The sequence below is a fragment of the Oryctolagus cuniculus genome, chromosome 4 (assembly GCF_051225735.1).
Source record: "Oryctolagus cuniculus isolate XC-2025 breed Fujian yellow rabbit chromosome 4, ASM5122573v1, whole genome shotgun sequence".
In the NCBI taxonomy this organism is placed as follows: Eukaryota; Metazoa; Chordata; class Mammalia; order Lagomorpha; family Leporidae; genus Oryctolagus; species Oryctolagus cuniculus.
Genome location: NC_142870.1, coordinates 34931953 through 34955702, shown reverse-complemented (window position 1 = coordinate 34955702; position 23750 = coordinate 34931953). Strand labels below are relative to the sequence as shown.

The following is a 23750-nucleotide window of genomic DNA, read 5'->3' as shown; positions in this document are numbered from 1 at the left end:
AATCCCCTCAATTTCTATACGTGTAAGATATCAAATTAATGCTTCCTTGAGTTAGTGAGGGAATTTTAAGAAATAATGCTTAGGTGTTCGCGATGTACAGAATGCTCAGTAAATGCCAATCATTGTTGTTCTTGCCTGCCGCTTTTATCTTAGAGCAAACCCAGCTTCTGTAGTTTTCACAGTCTTTCTCCATTCCCAACTTCTTCTCTATGCCTAGTGAGTATTCCAGAGATGGTGTGACTGTCAGAATAACAAATTTGATTGAACTGAATTCAAGTCTGTGACTTTTCTTTCAAGTAGATGAAACTAAATCCTTTGTTTCCTAATGACTCACCAAACATCATAAACAAGGACTGTCTGAGTTTCTTCTCCTACAGCATCAGAATAACCTATTTCTGCTTTCTTAGTTGTACCTTCTTTGTTTCTTGTATATTTACATGTGTATAAGTCTTTACACTCATCATAACTCTTTTAGAAATGTGATCACCACCAGAGTTGAGTGACAGAAACTGGAAAGCTCTTAGATCTCCATTTTATAGATGAGGTACTGAGGTTCTTTCTGTGTCTTCTGTGGTGCATATTCATCCAGTGGGAGAGAGAACTCGGAATTGAGAATGCAGTGCCTTTACTGAAAATTACTTTTTCTAGAGCTCTCAGTGAAAACCTTCCCTAAGTCCAAGAAATAGATTCATGATCAACTCTTCCAATTAACATTCTGAAAAATGTATTTTCAAAACAGAGCTGATTCACACAGGGAATCTGTAAGGGTTTTCCATTCAACAGCCATTTTTCCCTCTTTCATTGACATTTCTGTTCTCTCATTGTGGGCACTCAGGGTAGGATTATCATAGCATAAAAATTGCTAGTACACTGAGTATCAAACAATTGTAGGACTTTTTATAAACAAATTACAATATAAAATATATAAGGTCATTCAAAAGTTTCCCTAAATCATTAAGCTAGTTTAATCAACCTATATGTCTCCTCTAAGCCATGAGCTAAGTGATGGGCTCTTAGCATGATGGAAAACAGGAGACACAATCTAAGGCAACTCAACTCTGTATTAGAGAACTACAAATTAAGTGAAATCACCACAGTCCGATGTTGCCAGTTGCAACCAAAGAGAGAACTGCCTCTAATATGTTTTTTTAATATTTTAACTGACACATAAAAATTGTAGATATTTATGGGGCACCATGTAATGTTTCATACATGTATGCCTTGTGTAATGCCCAAATCAGAGGAATCGTATCTATTTCCTCAAACATTTTTCACTTATTTATAGGGAAAACACTCAAAATCCTTTCTTCTAGGCTTTATTTAAAAAATGTACTATTGTCACTATAATTACACATTATGCAAGAGAACACCAGAACTTCTTTCTACTATCTAACTTATTAGCCATTCATCAGCCCTTACCTCCCTTCCCCATGTATTTTGATGACTTGAAAACATACTTGACTCCTTTCTTTTCAGCTCAAAATGGAAATATTTGGATCTTGTTTAAATCTAGCAAATCACTTCCAATTAAAGAAAATTAGGAAAAATTTGCTTGAATATTTAACATATAGTCTACTATTGAAAAGCACTGGTATATTAAGATACAGTCATTGTTATCAGATTTGTTATCTAGCTATATAATATTTACAGATAAAATTATCATTGTAGATACCATTTTGAAACAAGTTTTATTTTATATGTTTTAGTGGTTGGATTTGTAGGATTTATAACAGACGTGCATAGAACCTATATAATGAATAAATCATAAAAGCAATTCAAAGAAGTTGAAAAATGCAAACAATTCCTAAGCATCCTATTTATCATTGTGATTAAGTGAAATTGATTACATTGATATACTAAATTAAGAAAATCTGTAACACTATATAATTAGTTATCCATAGGGCAGTTGTATCTTAAGTTTGAGCCACAAGAAGCATATTTTTGATTGTAAGAATAAAACAAAAGCTCCGCAATTATAAACTCTATTGGGTCATATTAAAAAGGGAGTAATCACTTCACTCTCATGGATTGAAGAATGATTTCTATCACCAACTTAAGTAATTTTTATTCAAATGTAGATGAACTAGTTAATATAATGCATGTATATATGTCACTCAGGAGATTAATAGATTCAAAAAGCAGCAACTGCTATTGTGAGCAATGTTCTATTCACAATTACTCAAAAATAACTTTTAAAATGGCGTGTCAATCAACACATATTTAATGACAGATTCACAGGTCTTCTGTAAACCATTGATTATAGCATATAGATTTTTTATATATTCTTGAGACTTTACGTATCTTTAATGAAATAAGAAGGAAGTCAAGGACAAATTAGTTTTTAATTATTCAGAAAAATCATGGGAGTTATTACAAATAAATGGCAGTAAAATTGACATATAAGGTCATTAAAAAAAGTTCCCTATATGATAAAGCCAGATTAAATTCATAACAAGTGTTTAAAGTTTCCTGGATTCTATAATGTATCCCTACCAATAGGCAAGGAGAGTGACTGACTCATTTTGAAGGGAAGACAGAGCATTAACATTTCAGTCTTAGAGGGTTCTATCTCCTGAGGAAAAGCAATTTGGTAAATGTTACCCTAATGATGTAAAAAAAAATTAACTCATTATGGACTTGATGCCAGGTAGCCTGTGACATGTCACATTTAACACACTCTAATCTTTTGCTGGGAACCTGAAATTAAAGAAAAGAGCATACAATGAATCTGAACACATTAGTAATCAGAGTCACAGAATTAATTAGAAATATTCAGATAAAGTCCTCTATGGCTGGTGATTATTCCAGTGTCAATGTTATGATTGGAAGGTAGAGCAAGTCTACTACAGTTACCTTATTTTACAGGCAGCAGTTTTGAGCAAGGAAGATGTCACTGACACTGATTACAACAGGTGTACATTTCTGTCCAGTAACATTCTGCACATGTACTTTATAATATGTATGTTATAGATTATCACTTATATGATATACCTCAAATATATATTAAAATTTACAGCATAAGATAATGATCAATATCAAAGTTTACAGGGATTTTACTGGCTATTAAATATTGATAGCAATTCCCTATGTTAATAATCCTGTTTAGTGCATTATTATGCCATTCAATGTACACTAAATTCTATTACATGATATTTTGGATAGATGGTTAAAAAACAGGAAGGACCCTAATATTATGAGTAGTCCCTAATTCACTTTCATTTCAGTTGAATTCAGATTTCAGTACCTATAACATGGAACTGACTTTCATGTAAGATGTCATTATAAAGTTCTCTTGACTTTTACGTAGGTTCAAGGCAGATCAGACTCATCTGCTCTTTAATCAAGAGTACTCAGAAAAGAGAATATTTTTCTTTAAAGACATCCTTGTACAGTAAAAAGGTGACAGTGATTTTTATTCCTTCTACTGCCACCTCGCCAGAGCATGATTTAATTAGGATAAAGTACTATCTTCATTTGAAAGATAAATGCCTGACATAGAGTTGTGATTCTGCACTTCTTCATGACGATTAGGAACACAGGTCATATGCTGGTGACAAACAAATAGTTCTCCTTACTGTGATGAGACCAACCTGAGAGACTGCCACTCCTTTCTGAGCTGTTGTGAGAGCTGGTGGTGCTGAAATCCTGTGACTGGTTGTGTGGCATTCTATTAGACAATCCCTCAGCCAATCGGTAGTCAGGGATGTAAAGTAAGGCTAAGGGTTAAAGGGCAGAGGTCATAGTGGTATTATGTGATTAGTTCACAGCACAAGCCCATGCAGAACATGCAGTTAGCAACTCAGAAGCAGATGTTGGGGAGAGTGGAGGAATGTTTTTGTCTATCCTGTCCTAATGGAATTAGAGATGGATTGCTGGTCATCATATTGGAAAAGAGCTAAAGGAATGAAACCGATAGGTGTTGGTGTGTGATGGTGGCAGTGGTGGCCGAAGACGGTGGTGGTGGTGGTGGTGGTGGTGGTGGTAGGGATTGTTCAAGGTACTGAATACATGCTGGTATATCTTTTTTTAGTTTAGGAAGTAAACCTGGTAATGAATCACATAGTCAAACAACAGACACCAACTTCTATCTCATGCACAAATGATATGAAAACAACTCCGCAGGAACACAAGGACCTGACTCACCATTGTTACCTTTGTTCTGATCAGGCAGAGAATAACCAAATCCCATCAGATCTGTTTTTTGCTGAATGGAGCTTTTCCATTGTGGATCAGGCAGATCAACAGCCAGTTCATGTATGCTGTTAGAATGCAAGATCTGTGTTGTGGCATATGGGGTAGCCTGTGTTATTTGGCTGGAACTGTTGTAAGTGGTTTTGGTCGTGAAGTCAATGCTGCTATAAATGGCTCCATCTGAGAGCATTGTTGCTGTTTTATCCCCTTGGCCTGGAACTGGTGGCAGCACATCTGTGGGGAACATAGGGGAATGAAACAATTTAATGATGCACAGGAAGCCCCAAACTATCAGGACTGAGGATGAAAAATACTTGTGTCATGCAGCACGTTTGCATTTCCGCTGAAACGGGCTTCATGAGCCAATGAAGGGTAGATGATATACAACCGTCGCCAAGCTATCAGCTCGGTGACAGGCAGGCCTACAGCTCGCCCTTCATGTCTCACTGCTTAACGTACCCCATCCCCCATTTGCTCCAACCATGAATGGGAAGTTTGGGATATTTCACTACTGCAAAATGCATTCAGGTGTTCATTCTGTTTCAGAAGCAACAAAAGTGCTAGCGTTTCCCGGAAACAGTGATAAAAGAAGCTCTATAACTCAGAGATGAAAACATCTCTTTTCAATTTACCCCAAAACACATGGACTGCTACTGCTGAATAGTTGGAAAGATTTCCAAAAGTACTCTATCCTGACTAGAACGTACATTTTTTTGAAGTTTTAACTTGCTGTTCATATGATCTGATGTCATAGCTCCAGACAGGGAAAAAACTAATGGTAGAAAACATTTTTTTTCTTGGATAACAAAGGAAAATTTTCATGATAAGTCATTTTCACAATACGGCAGGATTTAACTATAGAAAAAGCAATCTGAGTGGTCGGTGAGTTTAATTTATGCTATCAACTCTTAGAAGTGGAGAATTATAGTTTCACGTTGTAATACAGCAAGAGTAAAATTAAACTTCAGGAACAACAGTGAATATAAATCAGTCCATTTATCATTTTGGTATGCTGAATTATCTTTACACGATACTTTATAATTCAGATCTGCCACCTTTCTCCTGAGCTCTTACTTTCTCTTTTCAGAATAAAGCTACTAAGTGAATCTAAAAAGGAAATCACTAGATAACACTATTTTCAATCCTGTAGAGTTAAGTGACACTAATTATAGTACATCCCTTAATCATATATGTTCTAAAACCACACTTCATGGGACTTAAGGTCATCTAACTACTTGACTTCATTAGAAAAAATTTTCAACTACCTTAAAACTTTTAGATTTGATGATACTCAGTAGCATCTGAAAGATTCACACAAACTATTGGTTTTGCATTTTCATCTTATAAAAGCTAAAATTTGTCTTCTTTAGCAACAGTTACAGGAAATTTATGTTTTGTACACTGTATAATTTCAATCTTTCTGATGGTTTTGAAGTAAAGAATCGTAATTTGCTTCACAATTAAGTGGATACGTATTCTGTTGAAATAAATATTTTACACACATATCATTTTGATTGTTAAACATATCCAAATTTATAACATTTCAGCAGGTTGAAAGCAGGTGAACTTGCTTTTGGAGTTCAGCATTTCACAACTACCTTCTTGCTCATTTTGCTTTTAAGTATAAAATAATTATAAAATTTGATGTAGAACAAGCATATTTCACTTTCCAGTGTAAGTATCACTTTTGTTCTTAAAATATTTATTACTTATTACGTTAAGATTGGACAAAATAGATCCCTCACTCTGGGTAAGTTTTCAGACTTCTCTTTTTGACATTTCCACCAATTTTTTTGATGATGAATAAATAGTAACTAGAAATGATTTTCCAACTTGGATCCCAGTTTCAGATCCTTTGAATCTGAGGATTCCAAAGCTTTAGTTTGAGATTGTAAAATACTTTAGCTGCAAGCTTTTGCATAAAATAGTTGTGTGCTCAAATGATAAATTATAGAGTAAAATGGTTCAAGAATGTAACTCCACATAGTACTACTCTAAAAAGCCAAAGCTAGTATGGCTCTGGAAGGCAAATCTCTCTCTCCCTGCTGCATTAAATTATAGACAGTTTTCAAATCCAAGTGCTTTATACTGATTTGGGGGCTACCCATTTTCTTCAAATATTATTTGATCACTCCCACATTTTCAAAAACTAAACTGAATTATATCCAAAAATTGAAATATTGGAAGATTATGCATGAATATTTGGATGTGGAGGAAAGTTCTTCAGCATCAGATGGTTTGGAACTCTGGGCAGCTTTCCTGTCAGAAGGCTGGACCTGAATAGGTGCTGCCATCTTTAGGCAGAATTTTCTATTTTCCATCTCTCCAAGTCCTAATTCCCCATCTAATGCTGTAGGCTGGCTGACTGAGGCTTACTAACACTGGTGTTTGAAACCTCGCAATTATAGAAACACTACACTCTAGCCGGAATTACTGACTCATTCGGTCAGTAATTGTCAGCCCCTTGGTTACCCTTACTCTTCTGCATTTATTATTTTTGACCTCATACAGTTATTTTTATGAATAGTTGCCTTCTCCACTGAATTATAAATTACTTGAGGACAGGAGTATATGGCATTTATGTCTGCATTTTCCATAATTCCTCACCTGATCTTGCAAAGAGAGTAAGCACTCGTTGATTGGTTACATGAGTTTGTTACAGTTGGCATTGGCAAATCATGATATAATAATTAATAAATTTATCGTTCAAATACAATTTTCATTGTATCCAGACATGCATTTGGTATTCTACTCTTAAAGGGAAAATGTCAGGATATGTGGTTCTAATTGGATATGGTTGCACAGTTATCCGTGTTAATTCATCTTTGAGCACAGAAGAGCCTAGGCTTGGAAAGCCGATCTGCATCCTGCACCTAGATCTCAAGTTATTCTTCTTGATAAACTTTAGTTTCTTGACTTTTAAAATGGAAACGATTATCGATGTCACACAAAATTATGCAAAGCAAATCAAAGGAAATCTTGCAAAAAATTTTGACAATATTTCTGGAAAATAGTAAATGCTTAAAAGCCCATGAGAGTATTTCAGGCATGGAAAGCCAAGACACTCTGGGGAAAAAAAAAAAAAAATGAAAGATCTCCACGAGTGAGATCCCAGTGGAAAGAACGGGTCATCAAAGAAGGAGGTACCTTTCTCTGAAGGGAGGAAAGAACTTCCACTTTGACCATGGCCTTGTCTAAATATGATCAGAGTCAGTGAACTCAGGGGGCTTCCATAGCCTTGGCAGCTCATGACAAGAGCCTAGGGTGATTACTGAGGCCATAAACAAGAGTGTCAATTTGTTAAGTCAACAACAGGAGTCACTGTGCACTTACTCCTCATGTAGGATCTCTGTCCTTAGTGCGCTGTACATTGAGATTTAATGCTATAACTAGTACTCAAACAGTATTTTTCACTTTATGTTTCTGTGTGGGAGCAAACTGTTGAAATCTTTACTTAATGTATGCTAAACTGATCTTCTGTATATAAAGAGAAATGAAAATGTATCTTGATGTGAATGGAAGGGGAGAGGAGTGGGAAAGGGGAGGGTTGCGGGTGGGAGGGACGTTATGGGGGGGAAGCCATTGTAATCCATAAGCTGTACTTTGGAAATCTATATTCATTAAATAAAAGTTTTAAAAAAATGGCTATAACACTGAACAGAGATATAATAAGCTGTGCAAAGATTTTGTGCTGGCCTTCATGTTCATCCGTGAACTATTTCATGTCATGAAACTGAGGTAGAAATAGGAGAAAAAATATTTGCAAATTTACGAAAAGTATCCTCAGTTTAAATTACACCAAGACATTTTGGATGTTAATGTAGCCACTAAAAAAACTTTTTAAAAAAAGATTTTTTTCATCTTTGGGCATTTCTTTCTTGATATAAAGATAAAACAATGTGCTATTCTGACACAACAGATCAAAACAGCAGCTAGTCCTTGATTGGTAAAAGCTTTGGGGACTGAATTGTTTTTGGCAAAATCGGGATGTGTGCCTTGGGAGGGGCATTTTCTTTCTCGGAGAAGAGAGGCTCGGCTACAGAAATCCACTATGCTTGAGTGCCAGCCTACATGTGCTCCAAGTGCGGTGACGCCAGGGAGGCTACCGTTCAGAGTTTCTGGGCAAGTGAAAAATCCTACCCGAGGTGTGCAGGTTTGCAGAGGGAACAGGAAGATACGGAGTCATATAACTTATTTTCTAGTCTCTCACTTACCCCACTATGCCTACTGAGCACTGATTGCATGTCCCACTCTGCTGAACCTGCAGAGTCATCTATTTAATCCTATTACACACCTACAAGCTAGGGATGGTTATTGTCTATACTTTACTTGGAGAAGAGGAAGGAGTTCTTCTTATAGTTGGTTTTGATAAAATGCAGACTTACAGAACATTAGTAACTCTACTATTTGAAATACCACATTTATTATATTTAAATGTATTGGTAATCCACTCTTAAGGAGACAGTGCCAGTATCCATAATTATTTTTCTAAGTCAATATGGTTATACCCAGATACATATGAAACCCCTACCCTGAGGCTTACATCAGTCTTTGAATGGCTTAGCATTGCCCTGGTTTTCCTGAGTTAACTCGAGAAATTGTAAAATCTTCCAGTGAGATGATCCAAATTTGCTGGGATTACATCCCTGTCCTAATTAATCAGCCCAGTTTTCTCCTCTTACTCTGTTCTCTACCTAGCAGCAGACTGGATGACCTAAACATTACATGGATTCCAGCATTCTCCTCTTAAGGATTCATCAACAGTTTCTGGTTACCCTTTCAACAAAGTTTAAACTGTTTTTGTGACTTAGAATGTCCTCTGGTATCCATATATCTGTATTTTTTTTACCACCTCTGTGGCCTGTACTTTATGTTTGAACCATTAGGAAATTCATCCGTTACTCAAATAGCTCAATGTCTCTCTTATTCCTGGACTTTAAAATATGGTAATTTCTTCTCCACAAACTTTTTCATATTTCAATTAATTTCTATTTCCCCTTCAGACATCCACATAATTCTTCCTTCATAGAGCTCTGTGACTCCCAATGGTAGCCTTTTTGGCAAGGCAGTGCAAGTCCTTTCACTATCTCTTCCATCGTTGAATGATGGAAAATTAAGATGAACCTGCCAAGCCAATCAAGGGCGTGACAGGCTGTCCTTCTCTGCCCATCCTTCTCTAATCCCATCTCATTCCCACTACCTGGATGCAATAGTGAGTCAGTGGGCTGTGGTAGTTATTTACAGTGGGTCCAAATTCATCTCCTTATAAAATCCTATCAAGAAGATTACAACAGCCAATTTTGGAAGTTTTCACATGTCAGCTGTTTATTATTATTTTTCATTTGGGATACCAGTTGTCAATTATAGAAGTATAAAACGATCTCTCCCAACTTGTGGTCATACTGACCAGGCTATCTTTTCCTTACATGACATAGTACATGAGAACAAGGATCATTTCTTCATATAACATAATTATATTACACTTTTATGTCTGCCATATTACTAGGCACAGGGGAGGTGCTCAATAAGTATTTGTTGAGTGATAACATAGAGATGTGAAATGTCTAGATCAAAAGTATAAGCCCTAATTTTAGCAACAGAGTTCTTGATCTCAGTAACCCTGTAATAATATTGCAGAAAACAAAATGTACCATGAATTGTTATCTTCTTATATGGTAATCACTTCTTTAAGAACTTGGTTTCACTCAAGGTAATATCAAGACAGTATTTCCATATTAAAACACTTAGCAAATGTGTAGCACTTTAGTACCTGTGCTTCATGAACTTTAAATATGGGAGAAAATATTCTTTAAAAATATAACCATAAATACATACATTTAAATAGAGGAGAGTAAAAACACAGCATTTTGAAAACCAACACAGCTTACCTCCACGGCCAAAATTCCCAATTTCGTTTGCGCCACTGTTGCTGTTGTTTACTGGCAAGCTTGTGGCCGGCCATGAATCAGCAAGCCACGGATAACTGGGATCACCAGCATTTAGAAGACCTGGACGGCTAAGACAGAAATTAGAAGGAAATCAACATATTGAACTCAACACAAGTTTTTGACACCTGGCTCTTGCCCTAAAACAGGTTAAGGCATTTAAGAAGATTTTAATTGACTTCAAATTAAAATGTGTAAGCTCCCAAGAATTAAGGAACTTCAGCAGTTCATTAAGGCTATATATAGATCAACTGTCAGTGGAAGCACAGAGACCTTGTTTAGGATTCTGCCGAAAGCCCAAGGAGTTCAGTTGTTTGCCCTGAAATTGGAGGGAATCAGTTACATAGTAGCACTTATGGGGTGATGATAAACTGGTGTCCCAAGGGAACAACTGCTCAGAGTGACTTTTCAGGATCCGCCATTTCCAGGACTTGGGATGATTCCTTCCTTAATTCCTGAGGCCCCCATATGAATCTGTCCCCACTAGGTGGTAGCCCTTGTTGTGAGCTCTCATGCTTAAATCAGAGGCAAGGAACTTCAGGGAAATCAATGGACACTACATATACTGTTCCATCAATAGAACATCTCCAAGTTTTCTACATTGCAAAATATCAAGAGTGTCTTAATTGGTTTTTTGGTTTTTTTTTTTTTTGACAGGCAGAGTGGACAGTGAGAGAGAGAGAGACAGAAAGGTCTTCCTTTTGCCGTTGGTTCACCCTCCAATGGCCACCGCGGCTGGCGCACTGCGCTAATCCGATGGCAGGAGCCAGGTACTTATCCTGGTCTCCCATGGGGTGCAGGGCCCAAGCACTTGGGCCATTCTCCACTGCACTCCCAGGCCACAGCAGAGAGCTGGCCTGGAAGAGGGGCAACCGGGACAAAATCCGGCGCCCCGACCAGGACTAGAACCCGGTGTGCCAGCGCCGCAAGGCGGAGGATTAGCCTAGTGAGCCACGGTGCTGGCCTTAATTGGTTTTCTTAAAGGTAATAAAAGATCCACTGTGATCAGATCCGAAATGTGAGTATACTGCACAGGGGAAACTGCTGCCCCATCATATTTAATAAAAAACTTCTCCTTTAATATAAAAGATGAGATCTGATACTTTTCCAGATTGTTAGCATATTTACAAAGAAATACAACATCTATAATCATTGTACTTTTTATTTATTTATTTTTGGTAAACCCCTTCTGGTACAATCCCTAAGAGAAACATGTGTTTCTATGGTAACTGCAATAAGGGGATCCGACTGTTTTCTTGCTACAGTCACTAGCTCTCATTAGACTTAATCTCTTTTTGCTAAAATATTGATTAAATGGGAGATTGGAAGTTATTACCGCAGCCTAATTACAATCTCCATATTGGCAAAGAGAAAATAGATGAGGATATATGGGTTTGTTATCAGCTTTTATCAATTTCAATTGAGTATCCAAAGTTGTGGAATCCAGTCCTATCAATCCACAGCCTATTCATCATCCATGAATCATTTACTTTGTGATCGATTATGTGTAATTGTTCACTCACAGCAATTTAGTGAGAGCCAATAAGGAGTCTTAAACAACAGCAACTTCATTTGCTAATGTCTAATTAATGCAATAAACATCCTGCTAACAAATGAACACATTCCTTGTGATATTTACTACTAATTTCTTCAGGGGCATCTGGGAGATATGAAACATCTGGATTTGATTCCTCTAAAGTGCACAACAGATAGATCACTAAACCTCATGGTAAGTCATTTAATTCCTCCTAGAATTCTCAGACTTATAAGTGATCGTTTATTACAGTAATAGCCTCTTACTATAGAATTTCCACAGTCCCAAGTAAACATAAAAATTTAAAAAAATCTCCTTAACCTACCTTCCATTGCTCATTAGTCCTCCATCTCCTCTTTGAAATGTAACTGTTAAAAAAAAAAGACAGACACACACGTAGTCAATATTAATTACAATTAATAACAGCTACATATTGGACTTAGTCTTGAACTGAGGCCTCTGGGAATTTTAACAAAATATAATTAACATAATTGTACAGAGAGCAACAAGCAGTGAGTTGACTCAGGGTAAAGCCATTACTTACTCCAACATTAGGAGGCTATTTTAAGATTCTTCAACTCAAATGCATGGTTAAGTTAAAGTGGCAATTTGTTTTTAGATGTGTAATACGGTTACAAGTACTATATATGTATAGAGGTATTAGAAGATCGACATAACCTTAATGTGTAATTATCAAATCAACATGTTGATTCTTGACACACACTATCTTAATTAGAAGGCATCAGGCATAATACACATAACTAAAATTGGAAAAGGGGAGTTCAAGCAGGTACTGTGCTTCCAATGAACAAGGGAAACAGATACTTACTGATTACATATTTCTCACCATCACAGATCCTTTCAGACTCTTATAAGCACAATGAGTTGAATAGTAATAATTACAATAGACATGAGCTATAATTAATAGAGAATAAGGTACTCATAAAAATTAAATTTTCAAATACTTGATACTGGGCATTGTATAATTGTATGTGATGATTGCAAAGCTCAACTCTTTCTAAAACTATGGAACTTATTAGCAACACTAACAAACATCTAGTTAGACCCATGGTCAGTGAATCCACTCCGAAGGCCAATAGTTTCCATTCCACAAAGCCAATAACGTGAAACTAGATTTCAAGGATTGGCCAAAGAACCTATATAGCAGGTCCATTATCCTTTATCCATACCTTTGCAGCTAAATGTATTTGGACTTCAAAATGACTCCTATAAGATAAAGGTAATACACTTTACACACGACATACAGGGTCTGAGTCAGAAGATTTTATTGAGAATTATTTAGTATTTCTGTAATGAAATGTGAACATTTGCAATTACTGGGATAAAGTCTATAAGTAGCTTCATTTAAGTTTGGATCAGATTTTGTTACTAAATTACTTACCCAGAAAATTATGGAAAAGAAATTTATTTGGAAGTTCATAGATGCCAAAATGGCAGTGAACTTGTAGTTCTGACCAAAATTAACATGTATTAGATAAACTAATGCCTAGGGATGAAAAAATTATGTACCATTTTCACAACTGTGAAGCCAAACACCCTATCTTTGGAAGATACTAATTGTATTTACTATGACTTTTTTATCAGATGAGTAAGGGAAAAAAATAAATGGTTTATTAATTGATTCATATTTTATATAAACTGAGGGTACATCCCTACTTAACATGCATAGTTAGTACTCTTTAAGTGAATGACTCCATAATCCTTCTGTTTCTCAAGTTTGGGCTGTCAAATATATACACTCTAAATTTTGTAAATTTTCAAATCAATTCTCCTGTTCATTGTGTAAGACCATCTAATACATTAACTCTATATCATAATAGGCAATATGATTCCATTTCTGAGGTCTATCAGGGCTTTCAGCAACGTCTTGTTAGTACCCAAAATATATTGCCCCAGTCAGCATTTCAGGTAGCATCCCAAATGAATTGTAAAACAACCCTGACATAATCTTTGCAGTTGTCTGGGGCTTGTTCCAGATAACTCCTTACAGCATCTGGAAAAATACTGATCCCTAAAGGCTCACAAGTGCTGGGAATCTAGGATCAGCACTGTATCTGTACCACATTGTACCCCTTCAATAAAATCCCTCAACAGAAAAGCATTAATCTGAAACAATTAATGAAAAGAATTGAGCACTGGCAGTATTAAACAAAGGCCTTATTAGGGGACACATACATACACACAATGTAAAAACACTACAGCTAATTAGCTTTCCATCTGATGTGACTTTCTGGTTATGTGGTTTTTTTAATGGACTATCAAGTAAGTGTTTTAGTCTGTTAAGAGAGAGTTCAGAGGATGCTGATGCTGTGAATATCATTGTGAATATGCAAATTAGCAGGCTCAGATGGGCTACACCTCAAAATGTGTTGTTTAGTAGATGTGTGAAGAACTAAACCATTCTCTTGCACTTAAATGCTCCTTTTTCCCTACTCAAACTTTATGTCACTGCCAAAGCAATGAATAACATCAAAAGAAAAGAGCACCAGTACAGCAGAGGTAGAAAAATTGAGTTGTACAAAACATTTACAAAGTAACCAAAGGCAAAGTCTCCATAAAATATAAAATTTCAAGTACTAGGATGTTACTGAAAACCTTATAAAAAAAAAAAGTCTCATTTACTAAGGCTGATTTGTAGACATGTTGGAATACAGGACATGTGGTACAGTCCATATTTGTCTATTAAGAATTGAATGTGATGAGTAAAAGAATTTAAATTTCAAAGCTTTTAATATTCAGTATTCAGTACATCTTTATTTTGTTTCCATTCTGATCATCATTAAAACTTTTTTTTTCAAATAGTTCTAAACTGCTAATAATCTATATTATTCTATAAACACATTTATCTTTGTATTTCTGTTTCTCAACTACACAAAGGCAAAAATTCATTGGCATTTTTATTGTAGACATGGTTGACTAACTTAAATAACCTTACACAACTTGGTATACAAGAGAGCCTTCCATTTTCTGTTTCTGTCCCAAAACACCCACAACACACATTTTATCATAATGAGTTGTTCAGTTGTGTTTTTTTAAGTCCAGGGTAAAAAGGGGACACTTTTTCAAGTTTCCTTTTTACCCTGTGCTCCAAAACTTTCAGATTTTGAAAAAATGGAGCAAAAGTAACTGAGTTCTATTAGATCTTGAGATTAAAAGCAGACTACAAATAAGAATAAACAATTAGAATTCCTAAAATGGAACTTAAATCTGGAACTTTGATCAGCAAAAACAAATGCCACAGCAAACTGAAAACTATTTTGAGGTGGTTCTCATTTCAAGGAAACATTTGCCTTGAAGTAAAAGGAAAGCAGGGTGGGAAGGTGATTGGATAATCTTATTTTTGTCACAATTTTGATGACAATTGATCAGAGGTAATTTGCAATAACTGTGAATCTTAGTCAGGGGTCTCTGCTAGTATCTAAAATAAGAAATAGCATGGAATACCAGCTAGAGATGTTACCTACAACTATATGAATAGTGCTTAAGGTTTCCACAGACATGACAATGCAAAATGTTTTAGAATTGCATGAAATAGTTTGCATTTCTTGCAATTTTTATAAAGGATACAAAGTAAAAAGATTTTTCAAGGTTATATCATAGGCAAAGTACCTCTAATATGACTTAGCAGGATTAATTCTTATCTATGCCAGCTAAAATTGGGGGACAAGGGATGGGAACATAGCTACATGGCAAGTTGACATTTTGAGGAAAGGAAGACTCCAGAGTGCCTATCTCTAGTGGGTCACATTTTCCCACTCCAAATGGAAACTTTAATGTAGTACCCAAGCTCCATGCCCTTCCCTGATAAGGAATGTAGATTAATCCTCTTTAATAAGTATTAACTCAGCCCAGATAATCAGAGTATAAAAATTCCATCAAATCTTTAAGCTGCCTTTGGATAGTTTAGTCAAATAAATTATATTTCATCAGTGGCCTTAAAACTCTGTATGTGAAGAGCTAAACAGTCTATAATTTACTCACTCATATTAAGTTGTACATGTTTACTGAATGTCATAAAATTTGCTATTCACAGGGACAATATTCATAAAATGTAACTTACCCTTTTAAAGGTAAAAATAAATTTACTCTCATTAAAAAGTTGATGAGTTCTGAAATTGTAAATGGGACTATCAATAGAACTGCTTTGAAAAGAATCATGCAGCCTTCATAAAGGTCATGATACAGTTATAACATAGAATATAGCTAGCTATATGTAATCCATCTGAAAGCTACATGGCTTTTCCTCAAGCTTACAAAGTTCATTTTCTATTTTCAAACACTATTATAGATATAATCAAATATTTACTCAATTATTATTTTCTGCCCAAATATCTTTACAATTACTCTTCCCTTTCTAACAACTAAAGTAGTCAATGTCTAGCAGTCAGGAACCCCACAGGCAGTAGATTGCTAGCAGTCAATGAAACTTAGGGTAAATAACATTGTGTGTTGTTCTAGAAAAGAGTATTATTTCATATAGAACATGAGATACAGGGATACTTTTTGTGTTCAAGTTGTCCATGTTTGGGCCATGGGTAAATCTGCATTGCATATTTGTATTTTAAGTATTTAAAGAAAGAATAAATATGAAAAACACAGAAGTGTGTCAGACTGTTCCGGGGGAATTCTCTACTTTCTGCCATGGAAAGAAACAGAACACATTCACATTACCTAGGAATTATCACTCCCAAGTAATTTCAGTTGAATTCATTTATTTTCCTTTTATTTGAATGCAAGAGATTGAAAAAGAGGAAGAAAGATAGAGATGACTGAGCCAGGTTGAAGCCAGGTAGCCAGAACTCAAATCTCAGTCTCCGACATGGGTGGCAAGGATCTAAGGACTTGAGCCATCACCTGCTTTCTTCCAAGGTATACATTAGCAGGAAGCTGGATCAGAAGTGGAGGAGCCAGGCTATGGGATGCAGGTGTCCCACATATCGCTGCACCAAATGCCGGCCCCCACGCTCCCAGAACATCTACATGTAAAGGTTGAATTGACTGTTGATAGTCATATTGCATATATAATCTGATTTATTCATGTTCTGATAAATATGGTTATTCCTCTGACACACAAAGAATGAAATCAACAATGTGTAGTAGGTTATATATATATATATATATATATTAGTTCTAAATGTTCAAATATCATTTTTGGAAATGAAAGCAAATAAAAGAGCAGCCATTATAAAAGTAATTCTGTGTGGACATTTGTTATCGAAGTTGAGACTCTCGTTAGGATGCCTGCATACCACATCAGAGCATCTGGATTGGATACCCGGCTCTGTTTCCTCACTATCTCTTTCTGTTAATGCAGACTCTGGGAGGCAGCAGTGATGGCTTGGGTGGGCCTCTGCAACATGCGAGAGGGCTCAAGTTAGGAGCCCTCCCTCTCTCTCTTCCTTCCTCCCCCATCTTTCTCCTTCTCATCTTCAGATTAAACAAAACAAACACCTTTTATAAAAAGAGTGGATACATTTTTGCCTATGTAGGGTGCATGGAAGACATCCTGCCCAAGTTAGAAACTCCACCCTGCAAGGTATTCTTATGTCTTCCAAGTAGTTAATATCTTCCCCTTCCTACTGTAGTGCTTAAGAAGACATTCAGAATGAAGAAATAAGAAAAAGGGAGTGCTGAAAACAAAGGTGACTGGCTTTACAATACTACTTCGGTCAGTCTAACTTTATTAAATATATGCAAATTACATCATATCTTCTACTATATGAAGTTGTGTGTCTATAATTTCAATTGAAGCCTTAAATAAGTGAATTATCCTGTGATAAAGATTTACCTACTAGTGCCAAAATTGACTGTTAATTAGAAAAAATATTTATTTCTGCTTTCATGAATCAATGATTTGAGACTATCTAGATATGACCATGTGGTGACACTGTGGGAATGTTAGACTTTTCATCTGGTAAGTCAAATCACATTGCATTAATTATACTGGATTTAGTTTCCATACTTATAAAATTAGAAGGTTTCCTGATAAATATTTACAAAAACCAACATATATGGTTTCCTGATAAATATTTACAAAAAACAACATATATGTTCCATATAGAATCTTTGTGTTCTTAAAATGGATTATTTGTTCATGCCTGAAATAGCAGAAATAGAAACATATGATAAATCTTGATAACCATTCCTACTAATAATTCTGTTCTTTTCCAATGTATAAGGATAATAACACGAAAATTCTAAAAGATGGAGGAGAGACCATTTTTGGAAGGGAATGTGTGCAAAGTCTCACCACATCTGAGATGCAGTGCTAGGTACCCGCAGCTTGGGTTTTCATTTGCTTTTCATCTGGAAGAGAACATCCGTTGCTAGAAGGCAAATTATCTGCCAAAAGGAAATCCATTCTGAGAGTCGGCCATCTATCAATTAAGTATAAAAGTTTTGAAAGCCCTTTCCCTGGCTTGGCCTTCTTCCAAAATATTTGAAGGGCGTATCACCTTCTGAGTTAGCAGTTCTTCAGCAAGCAGACTGCTATCAATCACAATGAGAAATGAAGATAGGAAATGTACTATTCTTGTCAAGCTCAAAGACCAACAGATATTTTCCAATTAAGTGCATAGAGTTTTCAAAGAACTGCTGTTGAAAAAGAAAAGTCTGTCTACTATAATTTCTAACAGTGCAAACCTACTAGCTGTGAGAGCTATTTTATTTATAAAGAGCGAGTGAATGAATAAGCATGGAGGATCAAAGGCACCCTCCCAAATGTGGATGTATTGGAACTCTGCACTGAAGTGACTGCACAGTCATCTTTTATTATTGTCCAGAAAGGCAAGTGCAGGGATAAAACACAAAATAGTCCTTGAATTAAATTAGTTCTTCCTGATGTTTTACATGATTTATACGAGTGTGTCACAGAGATGAAACGTAACATGGTGACTCACACAACAGATGGGTGCCGGAAGAAGGCAGAGGGGAGAAGGTAGAGAGAGGCACTTCAAAATGAGAAGGTACATTGAAGTATTGTGAAGGTTTGGGACCCTGAAACTCAGCAGTTATTTCCAAGCCCCTCTTCCTGACGTGACACGACTGGGCACTTAGGTACAGATCTAAAGGAAGCAGGCAGCCAGCAACCGATGAGAAACGAGAATGGCAACATCAGCGCATGACCACACATAGACACTCCTTGCCAAAGGACATGCTATCCCACTGTCCTCTCACTCTCCCAGTGTATTCTAACCAATAATTAAGAAATTTTATCTTTGTAAAATATAGACATGAGACAAAATGGTATCATCAAATGATATTTAAATGCTGTCAAATAACTAGGAAGATGACCAAGTTAGTGCTATCCCTTGCATTTTGTACTATTTAGACATTCTCAGTAGCATAGATTCCTACAAGATACAGCAGGTTAGAAGCTTAATAAGTAAAGAGGCTCCTGTCAAAATCAGTTATGCTGATATCTATGCATCTTACAAAACATTACAAGATTAAATATAGCTTCAACAATCTCCAAAAGCATTTGCTGCATAATGTAAAATTATGACTCCTTCTTTATGAATTCTAAAAGTATAGAATATTGTGAGGCAATTTTGTTTTATCGCCATTGTTGGAGAAGATATTTAAAATGAATTGCAGATATAACTAAATGACACTTCAGTATTAAGTTCATTTTCTCAAACACTGACTTTATACATTTCTTTCTTCTCTCTCTCTGCCTGGGAGATATCTTGAAGGCCATACATTCTAAAATCATTTAAGTTTTGCCTTGGAATTTAAGAAGAAAACATTTTTGCAAACATTAAACCACCCAGGATCATCTTTTTATTATGTTGCTTTTCCTTCTTTTCCTTTTGCTTCCTTATAAACGGCTGCTTGTTTGCATTGACAGAGACCCCCTATTTAAGTGAATAGTAAATCACTTATTTCATGCCTCATCAGTCTTATTAATTCTGGTGAGATTTTGCTTGTTTATATTTTCCATCTGGGACATTGCCTGTTGCAATATGCATCCTGACCCACGGGAAAGTATGTTTCAAATCTTTTCTTTTTCCTAAGCATTTTAGCAACGTCATGCCTATATCCAGTTCTCACACAATGGCTCCCTAACCTGTAAGGTCTTGTATGGTTTTGAAGAACTAGTTGAGAAAAACAGTGAGGCATCTTGTCAGTATGTACTCCTGTAATGCTTCACTGGAGATATGAGCCATAAGACAGCCTTCTGGTCATAAAGCACTATGGTCAAGAGCAGTGAACTAAAGCATGTTGTCATAATTGCATTTTACAAGGCAGGATTTCAAAACAAGCCCAGACCCACGTTTCTTATTCCATTCCATTCCTTCCATTCATTTCATTACATTCTGAAAGAGGTTTTTCTTTTTTAGCCAGAAATTGTCTCTTACCAGCATAATTACTGAGTCCCTTTCTCTTCTTTCTTCGCCAATACAACCAGATGCTAAAACCCATCAAAATTACCCAGCAGGCACCACCAATCCCAGCTATAAAGGCTGGTTGCTTCACAACATCAGTGATTTGCTCAGTTATGCTGTTGTTATTTTCAGTAATAACAACTTCATTACGTCCCCCTATGGAAAAAAAATAATAGTAAAATAAACACAAGAACACATACATGACGCACCAAAGGCACAGACAGTTCCTTCAAAGGCAGGTATTTGCTTTGTTCCAAACCTGTCACAATTATTGATAAGCATATTAGATATTTCAAAGGAAACATCAAAACATAAATTTAGAAGAATGTGGTTACCTTATGTTTTGGTTTGCAACTGAGATCCATAACTACTTCCTGATTTACCACCTGTTATATTAAGTGCTAGGAACTGAAGTATCAGCAACTTTGCTTGATTTTAATACAGTTCTCCTTAAAAATTACATTTAGTACAAGGTATTTACAGATCACCTCTCTGGTATGGCACTGCCAATATTCAAATGTTCATGATTCATAAGAATATAACTTGATACTATTAATATTCTACCAAATTAGTTATTTTTGTCAAGCATACTTTAATTTTCTGGAAAATACATACTACATAAAACAATGACACTTATGTAAGCATTCTTTCACAGAGATCAGCCTGCATAATAAAATGTCATGAAAAAGGAGAACTCCTGTACTCCCTTAAAGTATTTGAAACTAATTTGAGTAAAATATGAAGCAAGATTCCTACCTTACACTTTACACAAAAAGTCCATTCAAAATGGATTAAAGACCTAAATCTATGACCCAATACCATCAAATTACTAGAGAGCATTGGGGGAAATACTGCAAGACCCTGGCCTAGGCACAGAATTCCTGGAAAAGACCTCAGAGGCACAGCCAATTAAAACCAAGATCAACAAGTGGGATTACATCAAATTGAGAAACTTCTGTACAGCAAAAGAAACAGTCAGGAAAGTAAAGAGGCAACCAACAGAATGGGAGAAATTATTTGCAAACCATGCAACTGATAAAGGATTAATAACTAGAATATATAAAGCAATCAAAAAACTCAATAATAGCAAAGCAAACAACCCAGTCAAGAAGTGGGCAAAGAATATAGAGAATCGAAAATGAATCTTGATGTGAATGGAAGGGGAGAGGGAGTGGGAAAGGGGAGGGTTGCGGGTGGGAGGGATGTTATGGGGGGGAAGCCATTGTAATCCCTAAGCTGTACTTTGGAAATTTATATTCATTACATAAAAGTTAAAAAAATACATAAAAAAGAAAAAAAAGAACTTAATAGACATTTCTCAAAAAAGGAAATCCAAATGTCCTACAGACACATGACAAAAATGCTTAGGATCACCAGCCATCAGGGATATGCAAATCAAAACCACAATGAAGTGTTATCTCACACCAGTTAGAATGGCTTTCATAAAGAAATCAACAAACAACAAATGCTGGGGAAGATGTGGAGAAAAAGGTACTCTAATCCACTGTTGGTGCGAATGCAAACTGGTAAAGACACTATGGAAGACAGTTTGGAAATACCTCAGAAATCTGAATATAGTCCTACCATACAACCCAGCCATCCCACTCCTCGGAATTTACCCAAAGGAAATGAAATCAGCAAATAAAAGAGTTATCTGCACCTCCATGTTTATTTCAGCTCAATTCACAATAACCAAGAATCAACCTACAGGCCCATCAACGAAAAACTGGATAAAGAAACTATGGGATATGTACTCTATGTAATACTACACAGTGGTTAAAAAAAAATGAAATCCGGTCACTTACAGCTAAATGGATGAATCTGGAAAATATCATACTTAGTGAAATAAGCCAGTTCCAAAGGGACAAATACCATATGTTCTCCCTGATCTGTGACAACTAACAGAGCACCTAAAGGAAACCTGTAAAGTGAAACTGACACTATGAGAAGCAATTAATGAACAGCCCTTGTCTTGACTGCCTAGTAACAGTTTATTATTTTATTTTATTTATTTTTTATTCTTTTTTTCTCCACTTAATACCATTGGCTGAACTCTTTACTTAACATATAATTAATCATAGATGTATTAAATGAAAATATATGCCAGTTAAAAATAAGAATGAGAATGAGAGAGGGAGGAGCTGTACAGATCAGCACACATTCCCACAGACTTAACCCTGAGGATGAAGCTAAAAACTTGCCATGGGTCTACAAATCCCATTTAGCTGGGTGGTATTAATCTCATCTTATGTGATAAAGTGATCATATTAACTATGGAATTGATCACATAGATAGGACCATAAGTCAAAGGGATCACATAAATAAGACGAAGTGCCGGTCAGCGCTGCGGCTCACTAGGCTAATCCTCCGCCTGTGGTGCCGGCACCCCGGGTTCTAGTCCCAGTTGGGGTTCTCAATTCTGTCCCAGTTGCTCCTCTCCCAGTCCAGCTCTCTGCTGTGGCCCAGGAATGCAGTGGAAGGTGGCCCAGGTCTTTGGGCCCTGCACCCGCATGGGAGACCAGGAGGAAGCACCTGGCTCCTGGCTTGGGATCGGCACAGCGCACAGGCTGCAACACACCGGCCGTAACACACCAGCCATAGCGGCCATTTGAGGGGTGAACCAGTGGAAAAAGGAAGACCTTTCTCTCTGTCTCTCTCTCTCTCACTGTCTAACTCTGCCTGTCAAAAAAAAAAAAGTAAAAAAAAATAAATAAATAAGATCAAGTGCCTGGTAATAACAATAGATAGAATTACAAAGGAGAGACAAAATTTCAACATGGGAAGCAGTCCACACAGCAGACTCATAGAATGACAAATACCTTAAACAGCACTCTGACCTCAGAATCAGCACCTAAGGCATTTGGTTCTGACTGAAAATACCATAAGAGCATTTTAGGCATGGAAGGCCAAGACATAGTGGCAAAAATGGTTCTGGATGAAAGATCTATGTGAGTGAGACCCCAGTGGAAAGGGGCCGTCAAAGGATGTAGTTTCTCTGAAGGAAGGAATTTCCACTTTGCATATAGCCCTATCTAAAAACAGACAGAGTTTGTGGACCCAAAAGGCTTCCATAGCCTTGGCAGCTCATGTCAAGAGCCTTGGGTGATCACAGACAGTGTAAATAAGTGTGTCAGCTATTAAATCATCAACATTGTGTGTCTGTGTGGGTGCAAATAGTTGAAATCTCTACTTAGTTTAGAGTTGGTATTTTGTATATAAAACCAATTAAAACGGAATCTTAATAGAAAATGAATGGGAGAGGGAATAGGAGGTGGGATAGGAGTGGGGGTGGGAGGGCAAGAATAGGGGGAAGAAACACTATATCCCTAAAAGCTTTACATACATAATTTGTATTCATTAAATAAAAACCTATAAAAAAGAAACTAATTTGAAATTCCTTTGAAATCTGAATATAACAGATAACTGTAAAATTAATTTTATGTTCTCCATAACTAAAAAAAATTATATTTAAACTAGGATTATTCTAGAAGTGGTCATGTTTTTGAAAACTTGGACCTCTCAGAGGCAATGATGAAAATCTTAGTCCATTTTTATATAAGGTTTTAAAAGGCACGGAAAATATCAATGATACATTCAGTATTTCATATCAAGAAAGACATAAGATTTTCATTGTTTTAGAATCATGGTTCAGTAATATATTAGAATGAGTAT

At 36.2% G+C, this 23750-nt stretch overlaps 1 protein-coding gene across 23 annotated transcripts in view; it reads right to left on the bottom strand.

Moving 5' to 3' along the window:
* Positions 1-23750, bottom strand: part of ROBO2 (roundabout guidance receptor 2) — a 1407887-nt gene that overhangs the window by 42077 nt on the left and 1342060 nt on the right. For 12 of the 23 annotated variants that reach the window (XM_089330658.1, XM_089330657.1, XM_051859425.3 and 9 more), the window contains 5 exons: positions 20052-20234; positions 11996-12038; positions 10080-10207; positions 4144-4425; positions 3591-3716 (listed from right to left, as the gene is read on the bottom strand). In XM_089330658.1, coding sequence (XP_089186784.1) covers positions 3591-3716; positions 4144-4425; positions 10080-10207; positions 11996-12038; positions 20052-20234 — 762 coding nt within the window. The remainder of the gene's footprint in view (positions 1-3590; positions 3717-4143; positions 4426-10079; positions 10208-11995; positions 12039-20051; positions 20235-23750) is intronic. The other 11 variants (XM_089330659.1, XM_051859433.3, XM_089330665.1 and 8 more) reach the window with 2 other exon arrangements.